Source organism: Aspergillus foveolatus (genome assembly GCF_047715535.1).
Source record: "Aspergillus foveolatus strain CBS 279.81 unplaced genomic scaffold BDW70scaffold_42, whole genome shotgun sequence".
Taxonomy (NCBI): Eukaryota; Fungi; Ascomycota; class Eurotiomycetes; order Eurotiales; family Aspergillaceae; genus Aspergillus; species Aspergillus foveolatus.
In genome coordinates, this window is record NW_027396106.1 from 1 (window position 1) to 16,991 (window position 16,991).

General features: G+C 50.1%; 8 protein-coding genes across 8 annotated transcripts; 6 read left to right on the forward strand and 2 right to left on the reverse strand.

Moving 5' to 3' along the window:
- The first annotated feature begins 479 nt into the window (after window positions 1-479).
- Window positions 480-998, forward strand: BDW70DRAFT_140291 (uncharacterized protein). Its single transcript, XM_073737578.1, has one exon. It carries the CDS (start codon window positions 648-650, stop codon window positions 978-980), a length of 333 nt encoding a protein of 110 aa, XP_073593912.1. The 5' UTR covers window positions 480-647; the 3' UTR covers window positions 981-998.
- A 961-nt stretch (window positions 999-1,959) lies between these two features.
- Window positions 1,960-2,664, forward strand: BDW70DRAFT_151842 (uncharacterized protein; the record flags this gene model as incomplete). Its single annotated transcript, XM_073739350.1, has 2 exons — window positions 1,960-1,992; window positions 2,095-2,664. The coding sequence occupies 2 exons, from the start codon at window positions 1,960-1,962 to the stop codon at window positions 2,662-2,664; spliced, it is 603 nt and encodes a 200-aa protein (XP_073593913.1).
- A 1,594-nt stretch (window positions 2,665-4,258) lies between these two features.
- BDW70DRAFT_151843 (S-adenosyl-L-methionine-dependent methyltransferase) lies at window positions 4,259-5,567 on the forward strand (the record flags this gene model as incomplete). The annotated part of the gene is made up of 4 exons (XM_073739351.1): window positions 4,259-4,423; window positions 4,465-4,882; window positions 4,975-5,003; window positions 5,061-5,567. 4 exons carry the CDS (start codon window positions 4,259-4,261, stop codon window positions 5,565-5,567), a joined length of 1,119 nt encoding a protein of 372 aa, XP_073593914.1.
- A 357-nt stretch (window positions 5,568-5,924) lies between these two features.
- BDW70DRAFT_140294 (zinc-binding alcohol dehydrogenase family protein) lies at window positions 5,925-7,863 on the reverse strand. Its single transcript, XM_073737579.1, has 2 exons — window positions 7,762-7,863; window positions 5,925-7,711 (listed from the first exon to the last, which is right to left on the reverse strand). Exon 2 carries the CDS (start codon window positions 7,145-7,147, stop codon window positions 6,110-6,112), a length of 1,038 nt encoding a protein of 345 aa, XP_073593915.1. The 5' UTR covers window positions 7,148-7,711; window positions 7,762-7,863; the 3' UTR covers window positions 5,925-6,109.
- An 873-nt stretch (window positions 7,864-8,736) lies between these two features.
- BDW70DRAFT_140297 (Hsp20/alpha crystallin family protein) lies at window positions 8,737-9,897 on the forward strand. The gene has a single exon (XM_073737580.1). The coding sequence runs from the start codon at window positions 9,078-9,080 to the stop codon at window positions 9,621-9,623; it is 546 nt and encodes a 181-aa protein (XP_073593916.1). The 5' UTR covers window positions 8,737-9,077; the 3' UTR covers window positions 9,624-9,897.
- A 380-nt stretch (window positions 9,898-10,277) lies between these two features.
- Window positions 10,278-11,038, forward strand: BDW70DRAFT_140298 (uncharacterized protein). Its single transcript, XM_073737581.1, has 2 exons — window positions 10,278-10,594; window positions 10,656-11,038. Exons 1-2 carry the CDS (start codon window positions 10,332-10,334, stop codon window positions 10,912-10,914), a joined length of 522 nt encoding a protein of 173 aa, XP_073593917.1. The 5' UTR covers window positions 10,278-10,331; the 3' UTR covers window positions 10,915-11,038.
- Window positions 11,039-12,353: 1,315 nt separating this feature from the next.
- Window positions 12,354-14,788, reverse strand: BDW70DRAFT_161891 (uncharacterized protein; the record flags this gene model as incomplete). Its single annotated transcript, XM_073741044.1, has 4 exons — window positions 12,354-13,065; window positions 13,432-13,544; window positions 13,594-13,813; window positions 13,974-14,788. 4 exons carry the CDS (start codon window positions 14,786-14,788, stop codon window positions 12,354-12,356), a joined length of 1,860 nt encoding a protein of 619 aa, XP_073593918.1.
- A 340-nt stretch (window positions 14,789-15,128) lies between these two features.
- On the forward strand, window positions 15,129-16,706 carry BDW70DRAFT_151848 (MCT family MFS transporter; the record flags this gene model as incomplete). The annotated part of the gene is made up of 5 exons (XM_073739352.1): window positions 15,129-15,411; window positions 15,448-15,668; window positions 15,733-16,027; window positions 16,097-16,199; window positions 16,274-16,706. 5 exons carry the CDS (start codon window positions 15,129-15,131, stop codon window positions 16,704-16,706), a joined length of 1,335 nt encoding a protein of 444 aa, XP_073593919.1.
- Window positions 16,707-16,991: the final 285 nt, after the last annotated feature.

The following is a 16,991-nucleotide window of genomic DNA, read 5'->3' on the forward strand; positions in this document are numbered from 1 at the left end:
TTGCTGGGCCATATCAGCCAGGTCATTGCTGAGGGCTGCAAGGGCCGCAAGCTGGTGGGGGGCAAGGCCAGTGTTCTGATGTCGGTGTTTGTCGAGGAAAGCTGCTATAGGGCTGAAAATTTTCTGGCCCTCAGCAGCCCTGATAGTTGCTGCCATAGTTGTCTCCTGTAGCGCGGCTTGTAGAGAGCCGCCTGGCTTGGTGTTGAGCCGTGCCATTGCGGTGACGCGTCGAGACGCGTGTTTGTATGGCGGGCAGCGCGCGGCAGGCGGAGGGGGGGGGATGTCCCTTTCTCCGGGCACGGTGCCCAGAATGGGAGCTGTGTGTGCGAGATTGGCGAGATCTGTCGTTCTATTATCCTAAGCGGTTGCTTAGAATAACTGTGTGCTAGTTGTGTGTCTGCATGTTTTAGGGAGTTCTGTTTAGGCAGCACGTCCAGATGCCCCTTTGGAGGACGCAGATCACGTGGGCCCCGTGATCCGCCGAGTGACGTTAAATAATAAAAACCAAACCTTGAGAATGCCTGCGTTCTTGACAGTTGGCGGCTGATTTCTTTTCCAATTATAACAGACCGTGAGACTCAAGGAAATCTGTTATCTTGAGAGTCCATTCTATCATCGCAGCTCGGGCTTGCAGTGGCCTCTGGCTTATGCACGTATCCAACGGACCCAACCTGCGCCCTGGAGACAAACGGTCTCACACGGAAGACTTGTTTGCAGAGAAATACTGGCTTTTACAACCACAGAAACGCTCAAGAACAGACACCAGATCCGAAACTCACCATCTGCCCACGTTTTGGGATCGTCTCTTTGAGGTTAAGCTCACCAAGCGCGCACTGGTTGAACTGAATAGACAATTCTCGGATTCTAGTCCTCCTCCCACCCGCACAGTCCAGTTTCAACCCCGCAGGCCCTCTTTGAATGAAGTTGCTCGTCTAAAACACTTCTCGGCCGGCCGAGAGGAATCCTCCCGCGTTGAGTAGTTTCTACCTCGAACGAGGATCGGGGGGCCGTATCAGGTTACGATAGCCGACGTAAATAGACAGCGTGGAAATACTCCAATAGACAGAAAGACTAATATTATTATATGATACGGAAATATAGGCCACGTGATCTCCGATGGCTTGACCGTACATCGCCTAGTTCTAGAAAGTGGGGGAAAGGAGGGACAACAAGATGAAGAGGGAGGAGAGCAATCGTCATATGGCATCCGATCCTTAGTAGGCTACGTCCGTTTAGTTGATACAGTTTCCTTCTGCCCCTTTCCCCTTTGAGCGTATCCACAACAGAAACAAAAGATAGAAACGCAAAATCCTCCTCCCTTTTATCAACCTTTTCCGGTCGTACGTCAATACTTTTCGGATCTGTATGCCGACAGATCTCTTTACCGAAGCTGCGCGCTGAAATTCCGAGATTGTATACCAATGTTGCTGGAACCTTATTTAGATCTCTGAGATCATTGGTTGAGGGCATGGCCGACAACCAAAATCCAGGCCATGGCCTGTGACAATAAGCACCCTCTTCCAAGTTCAGAAAGTCTCTAATGTCAAGCAGATTTCTAGACTAGAATCAGAAGCTCATTGGTAACAGGTAATTTGAACATGCATTTAATAGATGCTTTGACTAACTATGAAGATTCTGCAAATAAATATATCCAGAAAGGAATAGCTGAAGTCATTCAAGACAAGATAACATATATTGTCAACCTTCTTGAACTCCCTTTTCAGGCAGGGACGCCAGAAATCTACAGGAACTAAAAGATAAACTCGGAACAGGTATAGCTGAATAGCATATGTACTCTCTAACCTAGGTAGTGGAGGTCTTTGTCAGACTACCTATATTTTATATGGTCCTAAGTGCTTTAGCAGAGAGTAGTGGTGCCTCGTTATCTGTTCAGCTTAGTATAGACATGGTTTGTTAAGAGAAAGAAATCAACCATTGATATTACTTCTTATCAAAACAATGCCTGATAGTAATAATACAAAACTTGAGAAGGTAGATAAAGCTTTCCAAGATTTACCAAGACATTGCGACAAGAGGACTCATCCAAAAGGAAGTAACCTGATCCCACATGACTATACACTTAACCCTTTGTAGCCAATAGGGGGTCTTGATGTCCATAACTATCTCGTGATCCTTGAGTTTTCCGAGTGCGATACTTACATTGCCTTCTACTCTATCAGAAGCCCATTCAGATGTAACCCATACAAACATGAACTGGCCTATGGCGGGCACTGCGACAAGTACTTGCGGAACTTCAATGAGGTCATCCTTATGGGCGTGGTACAACAGGAGCGGTTTCGACCATTCTTGGAAACTTTCTACAACACGCGGCCTGGACCAGATCAGTATTTTGTGCTGCGATTGTTTTTGCGCTCTGGGAGCAAGGTCTTGTTGAATCAATCTGGGCTGGAGTATTTGGCAGGGGAGAGGGAGTATCATTACTACAATCTGGCTATGATGGATTACTTGTTCTTTTCCGAGGATTTAAAAGAGTGTGGATTTTTAGTTCGACGCCGCGTTGGAGAGGCAAAGATGGAGGACAAATCGGGAATAGGGTGGAGGACGAGAGGTGCGAGAGCACAGGAGATGGCATTTGGGATGAGATGGTGGTCAAGAGAAGACAATTTATTCGGTTGCAATAGCTGTTTAGACTATTCCAACTGAATCTGAGGTATGATTTGGATCGACTTGATCAGCACCGAATAAGGGTTCAATGTAAACCTACCTCTAATGATGCAATGTGCCTATTACTGCTCCAGACACGTACACTGAATATTAAGGACTGAATTGATATCTGTCACAGGCTATGGCCTGGATCTTGGTTGTCGGCCATGCCCTCAACCTGGTCCTAAATATGGTTTCTGCAACATTAATGTACAGCCTCGGAATTGCGGCCTCGTAGGAAAAGAGATCCGTCCTCATAACTTTGGGAAAGAGATCCGTCGGCATGCAAGTCCGGGAAGTCGGAAGTCTTGACGTATGATTGGGAAAGCTTGATAAAAGGGGGGAGGAAGATATCTGCGCTTCTATCTTTTGTTTCTTTCTCTAAGCTTGTGACACTCGTGAATACAGGACAGCCAGTTGAAAACAATACTGCCTACGCCCGTTACAATATCTCCTGAACAGTTAGTGGCTAAAGGTAGTTTGACACAGAGACGCCCAGGTTTCAGACCATACATGTCAGAGTATGGTAAGACAGCTTTAAACCGCTACCAGAAGTGCCTGACCTTGACATGGTCTAACCACCTGTTTGTGCTGACAGTCTAGGTCGATCTGTCTAGTTAGGTCGCGAGCTCTATACACAGAAAGCGGGCCAATTGATAAACATACACAACGCCGCAACCACAAAAACAAGATACAGTTTCGCGCTAATCTTGAAGTGGTTGGACATGAAATGGCCTTTTAAATAAAAAGGGCTCACTTAGCATCGTGCAGTCTATATGTTGTTAGACCTGTTATCCTAGGCTCCGTCTTACCAGGATGAAACAGGATCAGCAACTTTACTCAAGGTACTTAACAACCAAAGTCAGATCACTCATACTTTTATCTTTGTAGTATATCTCATAGGCTTCCGACGCCTGCCACACACATAAGCCTTTGTAGATAAACACCTCGGCCCAAAAAAAACGGCCGGTCTCACAGAAGAGGTCATTAGCTAAACCCGTCAGATCGCAGACCCCAGAATATATATCGCGGGCAAGGGATGCTTCTTGATCAACTCATCAGGCTGTTCCCAGGTATCTATAAAGGGCTTACACCAGTCCTTCTCTGCACCACTTGTCTCTGCGCTGTTCAACATATAAATACTCTCTACCTACCATCTATCTAGGCATGAACGATGTGCTGCCTTTTCTACTTTCCGGTTTCTGGAGGTCCTGTATTATGTTGATAATGTGCATGCTTATCACAACACAGACCCTCTGTATACTTGACATGACTACTTTCATGATATAAGGTCTACTATATGAGAGTACCGTAATTAATAGTCACTTTATCACTGTAGTTTCCTCTTGCGTTAAGTGCACTTCAACTGAGTCCAGTCTCATTCCATATATTCATTGGTACGGCAACAGATAATTGACATGCACGATACTCATATAGACTCTTCTTCACGGGACCGATAATCATACTATACCTCATACCGCGATCGAAATTGAGTTCAGGATAGCCGCACGATGAGGGAAGACATCTATTTCAGCTTGCTAGCCAGATTGTCCACAATCTTACTTGGGCCCTGAGGAATGGTGGGAAGTACTGAATGTCAACCTCTGCAGCCCTTATCTTGTCACACGTGCTTTTCTACCTCTGCTCCTCAAGGCCAGCGGCGAGGATGACGTCAGGTAACACAATCCAAGATCTGGCACTCGGGCCCGAAGCCTGCATTACTGCATTCTCAGATAAGAGTATGTCCCATAAATCCAATGTAATGAAGGAGTATCAGGAAGCTAATCCTAAGTCAAATAGATCAAGCATGACCTTGCAGCAGTGCATGTCATTGTGGGTTTCAACATCCCACAGTTAGTCCCGCTCGATGGTGAGGTGTCATACGCCGAAATCGCCCAGAAGGTCAGTTTCCCCGAGCACCAGGTGCATCGCATTCCCCGCCATGCCATGACCTCTCGCATCTTCCACGAGCCCCATCCCGGCTATGTCGCGCATACCGGGCCGTCGGCCGCCTTCCTCCGGAACCCGGTCCTCCATGACTGGGTTTCCTTCGACCTCGATGAGGTCTGCAAAGCTGATGCGAAGCTCGTGGAGACGCTGCGCACTTACGGTGATAGCAAGGAGCCTGCTGACTCGGCCATTGGGTGTGCCTTTGGGTTCCCCCAGGGCAAGACCTACTGGGACTTTATTGCCAACGATGGCGAGGGGAGAATAAGGGGTGGCGGCAGAGGCGATTTGCCCAGGGCATGAAGTGCCGTGCGGCCGGAAACCCGCAGACGCATCACCACTTGCACGCGGCGTTTGACTGAGCTGCACTGGGCAAAGCCACGGTGGTTGATGTTAGTAGTTTCCAGCTTGGGTGTATGTTTGGGATATGCTAACTCGCGCGTGCGCAGGTGGGTGGCTCTGCGGGCCATGTGTCGATCGAGCTGGCGAAGGTCTTCCCTGACCTGGAATTTGTCATCCAAGATTTTGAGGGCCTCAAGCCGTTCCACGATGGCGTACCGGGTGATCTCAAACCCCGGATTAGCTTCGAAGCGCAGGATATCCTACAGCCGAATGCGCACCCCAACGCCGATGTCTACCTCCTGCGTTCAATCCTGCACGACTGGTCGGACAAATATGCAGTCCTTATTCTGAAGAACTCGTGCCAGCACTCAAAGACGGCGCGCGGATACTTTATCGGCCCCGAAAATACGCAAACAGGACCCATATGGCTGGAGCGTCTTTCGACGATCCGGTCGATGCAGATGATGACGATGGTGAATGCGCCAGAGAGATCCGAGAAAAGTTGGATCAGTGTGATCAAACAGGCAGATTCGCGGTATTCGGTCAGGGCTGTGGTCACACCGGCTGGAACGACTATGTCTGATATTGAGATTGTGTTCAACGCCAGTGGGTAGACCATTATTCTGTCTATCAGGACGCAGCGGATTGCAGGGGCATTCAGGGGTAGACGCACAGTGAATAGAGCAGCAGTTATGGAACCGCCTAGTCCTGTCTCTCTTTCTGTTCCCTCCGCGGGTTGCTCTGTCTGCACGAATATTGTCATGTAAAAGTGGCCATTATCTGACGGGCCGGTATACTAGTAGAACCACCCGGTCAAGGTAAAGGATGGCGTTAAGGGGAGGAATGGAGGGTCTCTCATGAGCCCTACGCCGAAGTAGCTATCGACAATCTACACCCTGACCAGATATTGATGGAGATCTTAAAGACCGGCTACGTACGTCATGAAAATATCCGTTTTCATCAACCTAATGGCTTAAGGAGAGCATGCTCTACCCACAACGAAATATATTTTTGGTCATTTGTTAAAGAATTATCTTATCGAATCTGCAGCGTAATCCAGATAGCCATCGAAAACAAGTGACAATGGAACTTGTTCATTGCCATTCTGCATACCTATAGTGCTTGCGTAGGCACTGAACATCGGCAAGGCAATCCATTAAACAGGCACAACAATCTTCGTGCCACTGACACCACCCTTGAGCTTGTCCAGGGCTGCGTGCACTCCGCCCAGACCACCACCCTCAATCTGAATATTAGGGCTGGGGATGATTTCCCCAGACTTCAGACCAGAGTGCAGCCACCCATGGAAGACCTCCTTCATGTGCTTGCTCCGCACCACCTCATCCATGGATGGGAAGTTAAAAGTGATCCGCGTGTTGTCAAGGGTCGGGTGACCTTCGGGGAGAACAGGCGAGTGTGCCACCTCGGCGGGAGCATCGCCCTTGGTCTCCTTGAGGATGTCCAACGTGGGCTGGAGAGCACCATCCACCACGCAGTGTGCCGTGTGCAACTGCACCCCATCCCTCTTCACGGCATTGACTACCTGGGAGACGACATCGCTGTTTTTGTAGTCAAATACCGCATCGGCTCCTAGCTTCTTGACGAGGTCGTGGTGCTTGAGACTGGCGGTGGCGTAGACGGTGAAGCCAAGGGTTTTGGCCGACTGGACGGCAAATGTGCCGACACTGCTCGAGGCACCCCAGATCAGAACCGCCTGCTTGTCCGCAGGAGCATACCGGGTGTCGAGCGGAATGCCGATGGTGGTCCAGGCCGTCAGGGCCGTCAAGACGGCCAAGGGGAAGACCGCGCCTTCCTCAAAGGAGAGATCGTCTGGAAGGGGGATGACCGCTTCGGATTGGGCCAGAGTGTACTTCTGGAATGCTCCGTGGTCGGGGGAGCCGTTCTGGTAGAAGGACGAGGCAAAGGCAATGACTCGGCTTCCGGGTCCAGGGACCGATGTGACATTCGAGCCCAGCTTGGCGACCACACCAGCCGTATCGGATCCGACAACCGCGGGGTAGATCGGCACCGGCGGCATACCATAGTCTCGCTGGTAATAGTCGCAGGGGTTCAAGGCGACGGCCTTGACTTCGATGAGCACTTCGTTGGGACTGGGCTCGGGGGTCGGACGCTTACCCACAGACAAGGGACCGCCAGGCTGGGGGAGAATGGCGGCATCATGTTCGGCGGTCATGGTGGGTATTGGACGAGGCGGTGTAGTGATTATTGTTGGGAATGGTTTTCGGCTGAAAAGGCGGCTCAACCTGAACAGGCGATGTATGAATGGATGAATGGAGGAAAGGATGAAAGACGGTGAGATGTGTACGAAGATATCAACAAAAGAAGAGCGCCACCAGAGTTTTATATTGTGTATTGTGGGATTTGCTTGTGATTTGGCTGCAGAACGCGTCTTCCCTTAAGTCCCTAAAGCCCGATGCTAGAGGCGTTCTCGTGCTTTGTTCCTGGCGGCATGAGTGGATATCCCCCCTATCGTCAAGTCAAAATGGCACTGGATGGAGGAGGCGTTTGCGGATGCTTGTCGTTGGTCCGGTGTTAAAGCTTGGCGCCATGCCCTAATTCCGATCCCGATATTGAAACTCCGCGGCACGATCCAGGTGGGTATTGTCTGGGTATCCCATGGGTCCTACTTCTCCAGGAATAGTTGGTGGGTAATAGGGATGTGGTCCGTGTTGTATCCTAGTATGATACCCGAACGAAATTGGCCATTGTAGAGACAGGCAGGGAGGGCTACCGGCGACTTCAACCCGTTAGTTGGACCACAAAAAAAGACTGAAAGGGCGAACAGACTATTTCTCGGCATCTCCCCATCATTGTTGTTGTGGATGCTCAGAGGGGAAAGGGCAGAAGGAAACTCTATCAACTACATGAACGTAGCCTACTAAGGATCGGACGCCATATGACGATTAATTCTCTATCTCGTTGACGATAGATCTCTCTTCCCTCTTCATCTTATTGTCTCTCCTTTCCCCCACTATATATACATATAGGAGGGTGAGAACATTCTAGAACTAGGTGATGTACGGTCAAGCCATCGGAGATCACGTGGCCTTGTATTTCTGTATCACATTCACTAGTATATCTTGTTGTATTGAAGAATTCCCAGACCCAGTTTGTAGCTAATGATGGACGCTTGCGCTTTCGGGAGAGAGGAAGACAGATTCTGGTCAACTCAGGGGATGTTGGGGGCTGTGATGCTGATTCTGAAGGTAAAATCTTATCATCAGATAGAAGATCGGTGCACGCCTCGAGATTTGATTAAGGAGCTATAGATGATGATTAGTAGGCTGCCTGAGATTGATACTCAGCTTCCATCAAAGTACTTTCACTGTATAAAGCTTCAACTCCATTCTCAAGGATCTGATAATTGGGCCGATTGCCGCGAGTAACCATTTGACTTCCCATATTTGTGAATGGCTGTAGAGGTAGACAAAGAGATAGAGACTAGGTTGTAAAAGCAGTCATGTTCTGATAAAGAGATAAAAATAGTCTGACGCGTTGTTTGAAATCTCGCGAACCCTAGTTAATAATATACCTTAAGAAATACTAGTCTAATTAAGTATAGCATCCATCTTCTATAATCATGTGATAGGAAACCGGATATCTATGACGTATCTTTCCAGAAGCGATCGACATACCTTATCTCATTCTTAGCTTGGTACTAACCTAAACTTCCTTCTGGAAACGTCGATACTCGAAATGTTTGAACACCAATTCAGAAGTGGCGATGATCATACGACCAATCACGATCGAATCACTTGATTCGTTTTTGTCCGCCGTGGCGAGCACCACTATCATCACGTGATTTTTGAATGACACAGAACTCTCGAGAGCTTTCGTGACGCGCCAATCGAGAATGCTCTCGGCGATTCGTGCAACATTTACGGCTATCCAGAAACGTCGCGCCACATTCAAAATTGACGCATCGTCTACCGTCATCGACATGTCTCGACTGCAAACAAAAGGTATAAAAGCAGCTGCGACCCTATGCTACTTCGACTACCAAGAAGCAAAGCAAGTGATAAACCAAAGCATCATCTGAAGCAACGAAGCAACTGCTATACAATCTTCTACCCTTATCTACTTCGTCACTCACAACCCGTGCAATGGCTCTCTTCAGAACTATTCCGACCCCTGGAGACTTTGCTCCTCTCTTCCGACTTCTTGACGACTACGACGTCCACCGCTCCACGCGCGGCCAAACTGCCGTGCAGTCTTTCGCACCTCGCTTCGATGTTCGTGAATCCAACGAGGCCTACCACCTTGACGGTGAACTCCCTGGCATTCCCCAGAGCAACATTGACATCGAGTTCACCGACCCTCAAACCCTGGTGATCAAGGGCCGGTCGGAGCGCGAGTATCACTCCTCCAGCGACGAGAACAAGGCTGAGCAGGCCGAGACCGAGAAGCCGGCCCAGGGTGAAAGCAGCGAGGTTGCAAAGACCGGCGAGAAGCAGATTTCCACCAAGAAAGCCGCCAACAAGCCGCGGTACTGGGTCAGCGAACGCTCCGTCGGCGAGTTCCAGCGCACCTTCACCTTCCCGACTCATGTCAACCAGGACGATGTCAAGGCCAGCTTGAAGGATGGCATCCTGTCCGTAGTCGTTCCCAAGGCAATCGCTCCCTCTGCAAAGAAGATCACCATTCAGTAGAGTGGTGCGGGTGAAGCTGACCTGAGCTAAGCCATCAAACATCATGAACGATACGAAGTCACGAACCCTCCGAATGTTTTGACTAGTCGATTTCGATGTTTCGACTTCACGATTATTCAAATCTTGGGCTTTGAAGAAATTTACATAGCAGTGGTGTTGTGGTGTTTGCTGTTTCACTTTTTCTTTCTGTCTACTAGGTCATATTTTCTAAACGTTCCTAGATCCTGTACTTTATTGCACTAATTCAGTTTTAACACGAATTTTTTCGAATTTGTTTCAGCTTTTACTCGTATAGGTTGTACGCACAGAGTAAATACTATAAGCGCCAGATCTTAGACTGTGGAAACATCTTCGATATATCCAATCCGCTTATCCACGAGGTATGGAAGTCATCTTGTGAGATGTCTCCGTACGTCTTATAACTCCTCAGCTGCAAATAATGACTAGTAAGGATCCATCAATGAGAATATTTTGAAAATATTTTGAAAATATTTTAATTTATACTGAAAGGATTGTTGCTGGGAGGTCTCTAACTAGCACAGTAACTCGGCTCGGGAGCTCAGGCACTACTCCCCGGACATCGCAACCAGTGAGCCCTTTACCGTCCGATGCTCGAGTGGCTTTGGTTCCGGAAAATTGCTTTCCTCATGGGACCTCCCGAGTGTGGACACCTACCGGGAGCGGATTGCTTCGACGAACAACGGTTCAATGCCTCGAGAGCCGTGGCAACGGATTCCAGGCGACGCACTGGAGTCCTTGCTCCGAGAACAGTGCGATCGTAGTCCCCTGATCAAAACTCGCTACGAGTGGACTATCACAGGCGTTGCGGAGCACGAAGCCGATGTCAAAGTGACAGTACTTAACCCCAATGAAGAATCGTCCACGATCCGGAGCTCCTACGTTGTCCGATGCGATGGGGCATCGAGCACGATACGGATGGGCTTGAGCATTCCACTGGATGGTGGCCCATTGTACGTCATTTTGAAGGGTAGATGACCCAACATCACTAATCTAAATATTCACAATTTGTAGGGCTGGGGCAGCAGTGCTTGTCCATTTCAAATCGCGCGATCTAGCCAAGCTCCATCGACAGGGAACCTTTGGCATATCTTCTTCCCCAGCGATCCTGTCACCCGGAAGAACTCCCTGGGCAGCGCCATCATCGCACAGGATGCGGAGGAAGTCTGGACCGTCCATGACTACCTCACGCCGGACTATGAGCCCGCCGAGACCAACGTACGAGAGTGTGTCATTCGAGTGCTCGGAGGCATGGGCGATCCGTATGCGATAGACATTGACGAGATTATCGTGCAGTCGACTTTCAAGCCTACGGTGGCTACAGCACAGGCCTGGTTGGGACCAAACCAGCGCGCCTTCCTGGCCGGGGATGCCGCACACCAGACCGTTCCCTCTGGGGGATATGGGATGAACCTGGGAATCGCAGATGCCTGGGACCTCGGCTGGAATCTAGCTGCACGTATTCGCGGCTGGGGAGGGGAGAATTTCCTCTCATCGTACGAAGCTGAGCGGCGTCCAGTCGCCGAGATGATGCAGTATTGGGGCAAGACGAATGGGATGAAGCTGATGGGGCTTCCCATGTCGGTCAAGCTGGATACTGCCATCATCAACGCCTCTGATGAAAAGGGGTCTGCTCTCCGAGCCGAGATTCATGACTATCTCCAAGCAAATGATGACCATAATCAGTGCACCGGGCTGAAATTAGGGTACCGTTACCATTCCGCCCTCTGTGTCGCGAGCCCGCTGGACGGTTCGATTCCTACGCCCCCATTCCACCATCGTGAGTACACTCCGACCACCCATTCAGGTGCTCGAGCACCCCATATATTCCTCAAAGATGGCAGCTCCATTCTGGATTATTTTGGCACCGACTTCACTTTAATATCATTTGCGCAGTCAGCAGCTGCGTCGGCTGCGTGGTTTGAGGCAGCCGCAAGGGAACATGGAATTCCGCTAAAAATCCTCTCCCTCGTAGATGAAAGCGGTGCCAGTGAGGTATGAGAAGCCAAGTTAGTGCTTGTTTGGCCGGATGGCCACGTATCGTGGAGAGGAAACAGCCTCGCCACTTCGCACAAGGCCGGTTCGATCATGCTGAAGGCCAGTGGCCCCGCCACTGGCACTTCGAATCCAGTGCCGCACTCATCATTAGGAAAATCGGTTACAGAATATTCTCAGGGTATTTAGCTGAAGGAGAAGCTGCCAGTTTGGATCAGAAAGACGAGCATGTATCGGGTTTGCGTGTATTCCGCACTACATTCATTATAGTCTGAATAAACAACATGAAACAATCCATTCAGCCCTTTGTCATCTAATCTATGATAGAAAACACATCAGCAAAGTCAAATCCGGCCACCGTCTCTTGCCAGAGACGTTGTTTCAATTGCTTCCCAGAACTCCTGTACAAAATCGGAGAGTATCTTATGCAGATTAGTCAATATATTTCCGTCTCACGAGCAGAACAAAGCCCGGGGGGATGTCAAGTCACTTACGGTTTGATAATCCCTTCATTGAGGAGACTTCCATGACTTTCCTTTCCCTGTCCAACTGCCGCATTCACAATAACATTGGCTTCCCGTTCTGGCTCCCTTCCCAGGAGATTGAATATTAGTCTCATATACCATCTGCCATCCAGTTTCCGCAAGAAGGCTGTCCCTTTACAGAGTCCGGGCATCGCGACGTTCAACACCACATCGTCAGCGAATATCTGGTCTGCTAACTCGGCTGTGGAAACAATGAGTACAATTTTGTGAGTTCGTACTGGTCCAATCCCCCGGGAAAGGTCTTGAGGGTATCCATTTCCTTGAGCAGGGAGGCAGGTGAGGGCTGGCGAAGTTTTCTCGGCGCACCATACACAGTGTCGGAGCCGACGATGGTGAGTCGACCCGGTTCATTAGACACGGAGGACCTTTTCAGGCAGGGCAGCAACTGCAACGTCAGAAGCGCGGTCGAAATAGTTGATCTGCAGCGTGGTTTCGTGTTGGGCCTCGGGAACTCTTGGAAGCGTCCAATGACCAACCCGGCGTTGAGAATCGCAACGTGCGCGCGGGGAAGAGTGGTCTTGCACCGATGCACAAAGTTCGCTATAGATTTATACGATTCCATATCCAGTAGCCAAACCTCAATCGTGGCTTCGGGGTGTTGCCGCTGCAGCTCGGCGGCCGCAGCGTCAGCTCGACTTTGCGAACGGACGGCGAGGATGAGATGCGACAGCTGTAGGGACAGCAGATGACGCGCGGATTCGAAGCCGAGCCCAATTTTGGACCCCGTCACAATCGCCGTTCTGCCAGAAAGATTAATCGATTCCGGTAATGGGGGGGCGAGCTCGTTGAAGTGACGAGTCCAGAAGCCAACTAGCCGTGCTTCGCGTGCGGCCTGATTCTGTAGTTTCTGCGACAATGTGCCGTCCAGTTCAATGTAATGTTGCCTGTCAATCAGAACTGCGAGATTTAACTCGGCGTGAGGTTAGAGATGCAACTATCTTACTTATCTGCGACTGTGTCCTCGGCAGTCTCCATGTGGCCGGAAAATTGCCCAATCTCCCCTGCCGCATCACAGGAAATTCCCGGTGGCTTTCGGAAAATTGTCTGTCGTTGACCGGCCTCCAATATATTGTACTTGCTTGGGTATAATCGCGCTTGTTATTTGTGCTAAATCTCCTCATGGTTTATAGCTACAGCGTGTTCGTTGAAGGAGTCTCAAAGACAAGCTACGGACCACAACAATAAAGCCTACGGGAAATTATCTAAGGCAAGGATTTTATTTCGAATTATATGGCAATGTAGGCTCATACTTCACTCCCAGCCCCTCCCAGACGTGTTGGACTTTGATATTTTTGTCCTTGTCGGCCCCAGTCACAGACACTTCTTTTTCCCTGTCATCCTGGCCGTAAAAGATCCAACGGCTCTGCAGATCAAAGTCAGTAGAAAGAGACAAAGTAGAGAGGTCTTTTTACCCTGCCCAGAGTCAGCTTGATGACGCTTTCATAAATCTGCGGAACGTAGCTAGTCGAACTCTCCCCCTGGTGGATCATTGACAGGATATCCGACGCTACGACATCGGCCTGGGCGCGTGCAGCGCGTGCCATCCGGGGCCCTTTCGTTTTGGCAACGTCCCCCAGGGCAAGATACGGGGATTGGAATTGGATGGGTCTGCGATTTGCAGCGTCGGGCGGACTAAAATCTGTCTAGTGGTAGGGCAGACCGCCGCAGGGACGAATTTCTCGAGCAACCCTGATCTCGGACGCTGTCCAGTGCATGGGATCTGCAAGCCAGATCAACTTTCGTCTCCTCTTCACCAGACGAATACTCTTTCCCAGCCAGCAGTAAAACTCACCACCAAGTCATATCTGGCCGTTCGGCGTCCTTGAAAGACAGCGTTCCTGGTCCTGCATCAGCCCCGTTCCCATTTAGCTGCGGCCGCTCCCCCAGAGCCACGTCGATATTGAGCTGCTTCATGGTATTGCATACGTGCTTATGCAATCTAGGCCCAAACTTGGGTAGAAGTTGAGCGCGCGAATGCACCAAAGTCACTTTCTTCTCAGGGAAATAGCTCGCGATATCGGAGGCAATCTGGATGCCCACAGGGCCTCCTCCAACCACGGCGATGCGGTTGGCATGCTGAATCCACTTTTGCGAGGCCTGTAGCTCTGCACAAGCCTCGGCCTTTTTTGTGGATGATGCCTTCGACGGCGGTGGCTGCCAAGTCCCCGTCGCAAACGCAAGGTATTCGTAGTCGATCGATTTCCCGGACGCCAGCCGCACCTGCGTCGTCGTGAGGCTGCTCACGGAATCACGGACATGGCTTAGGATTCCGCGAGGGCCGAAGCTAGGAATACCGTCGTAGGGGGCAAACGCAGTATGCTCGTGGCCGGGCACAACACCGAAGCGAGGAAAGACGTAAAGGTGGTTGAAATGGCTATTCCGTTCGACGAAGACAGCCTTGTAGCCCGTTGGGAGCGTCTCGCTCAGCCGCCGTGCGAGGTGTATTCCTGCGTACGACCCGCCGATGATCACCACGTTTTTGGTGTTTTCCGTGTCACGCCACGTCCAGCGATGGCCGACAGCTTGGATCTGCTGCATCGCTCGTTGAACGCTCAGGCCGAGCATTGCCCGGAGAGCTTTGCTGTAAAATTCCCAGGTCTCGGTCATGGTCTCCTGCCAGTGATTGGGTTCTGAATGTAAAAAATGAAAGAAAGAGAGAGAAAGAGAAGAGAGACAGATAGACACAGAGACAAGGAGAGGAGAAATGGAAAGAAATGATTTTGATCATAGAGCATGCGAGTCCAAACTGACTGGTGATTGTCATACGCTCTCTATACACCTGCAAAAGGAAACGATATATCCCCCGCGGACCGCTCCGCGGAGGCCTCCGTGGACCCCTCCGCGGGATCACCGGCCTGAAAGATATATAAAAATGGTCCTACTCAAGGTAAACCATCCCGATGGATGCTCAGAGACCTCTGTGCTAGGCTGGTGTCCAACTATCATTATGGCGGTTCCTCGAACACTCGCAGCTGAGCCCGCCTTGGAAATGGGGCCTCGCCCCCATGCAATGAGCGGTCCGTTGGAAGACAATCGGATCGAGAAAGATCGCGAGACAAAGCCTCCTGAAGGGGGTAGCAAAGCATGGCTCTGTCTCATCGGGGCGTCGTTCGCCATGTTCGTATCTTTCGGCTGGGTGAACTGCATCGCACTCTTCCAGACGGAGTACGAGACCAACCAACTGAAGCAATACAGCCAGTCAACAGTCTCCTGGATCACGTCAATGGAATGTATGTCAGCACTTTGTCTTTCATGGTACCAACTAGCTGACCGTATGGAGTTTTTTTTCATGCTGTTCATGTCTCCCTTGGCTGGTTGGCTGTTTGATAACTACGGCCCTCGGCTGCCAGTCGCTATCGGGACGTTCCTGCACGTCTTTGGCCTTATAATGACCAGTCTCTCAAAGGAGTACTATCAGTTTGCGCTGAGCCAGTCAGTCTGCTCAGGCATTGGAGCCTCCCTTGTCTTTACCCCGTGTATGACTGCGGTACGTGAAGTGGCATATGTATCTGTATATATGTGAACATCAGTGACTGACTACGTGCTAATAGCCCATGACTTTTTTCCGCAAGAAACGCGCAATTGCCGGCGGCTTAACAATTGCCGGCTCATCACTAGGGGGCGTTATATTCCCTCTTATGGTCGTGCATCTGATTCCCAAGATCGGCTTCCCGTGGACGATGCGTGTATGTGCTTTTATGATACTCGGCCTCCTGCTGATAACCAACTTCACAATTTCATCTTATTTGGATCACCGCCGAAGACCTTTCAAGCTCTCGCAGCATCTGCGGCCCATGAAGGAAACTAATTATCTCCTCATGTGCCTTTCCAGTTTCTTCCTGTACTGTACGTCAAGTCCCCTTCATTCGCCATTTCAGCCGTGATTGTAAATGCTAAACTAGGTCGAATATAAAGGGGGAATGTTCGTACCCTTTGACTATATCGTGTCTGCCGGCATTCACTACGGCATGTCTTCGAGCATGGCCTTCAATCTCATCCCCATCCTGAACGCAACAAGGTAATAATATGCATCGCATCCCAACCATTGAAAATCAGAGGAATAAGCCTCACTGTCCGGTCATTGATTAATAGTTTCCTCGGACGAACGGTGCCGAATATTCTGGCAGATAAATACGGCCGTTTTAATGTGATGATCATCATGGTGATCTTCAGTATGATCATCGTTCTTGCGCTCTGGCTGCCGGGCCGCAGCGAAGCAACAATGATTGCCTTCGCCGCGCTGTTCGGTGTCGGCTCCGGTGCATGTATTGGTCTAGGTCCGGTACTCATAATGGGTATCTCTCCGATCAAGGAAGTGGGCTATCGAATGGGGACGATCTTCGCCATCGCAGGGATCGGCGCATTAACAAGCCCGCCGATCGGAGGCGCCATTGTCGGTAGGACAAAACATGGCGGCTTCGACTATGCGTGTGTGTTCAGTGGCATAAACTACTTCTTTTCGCTGGTCTTCATCATCACTCTTCGGGCGAGACTCGTGGGATGGAAGTTTTCGGCGAAGGGCTAGTTTACTGCAGCGAACAATCGCGGAACACAATGAGGCCAACTCTTCAGGAAAGGGGGAAAATTTTGGCATATCCCATCGTCCGGTTAGACTGCTAAGTTGCTCTCTACCTTTACCCTAGACTGGGGCGCTGTAATTCTACGCATTTATCCAAGTTGTAGTGACCTATCTTTACAGTAGGATACGGACATTGCTTCTTATATGGAGTTAAATTACAAGTTTATTGAATTGATAGAGGATGACAGGAAGCTACAACTTTCTCCAGTGATGTTTTCGCGACACTTTTCG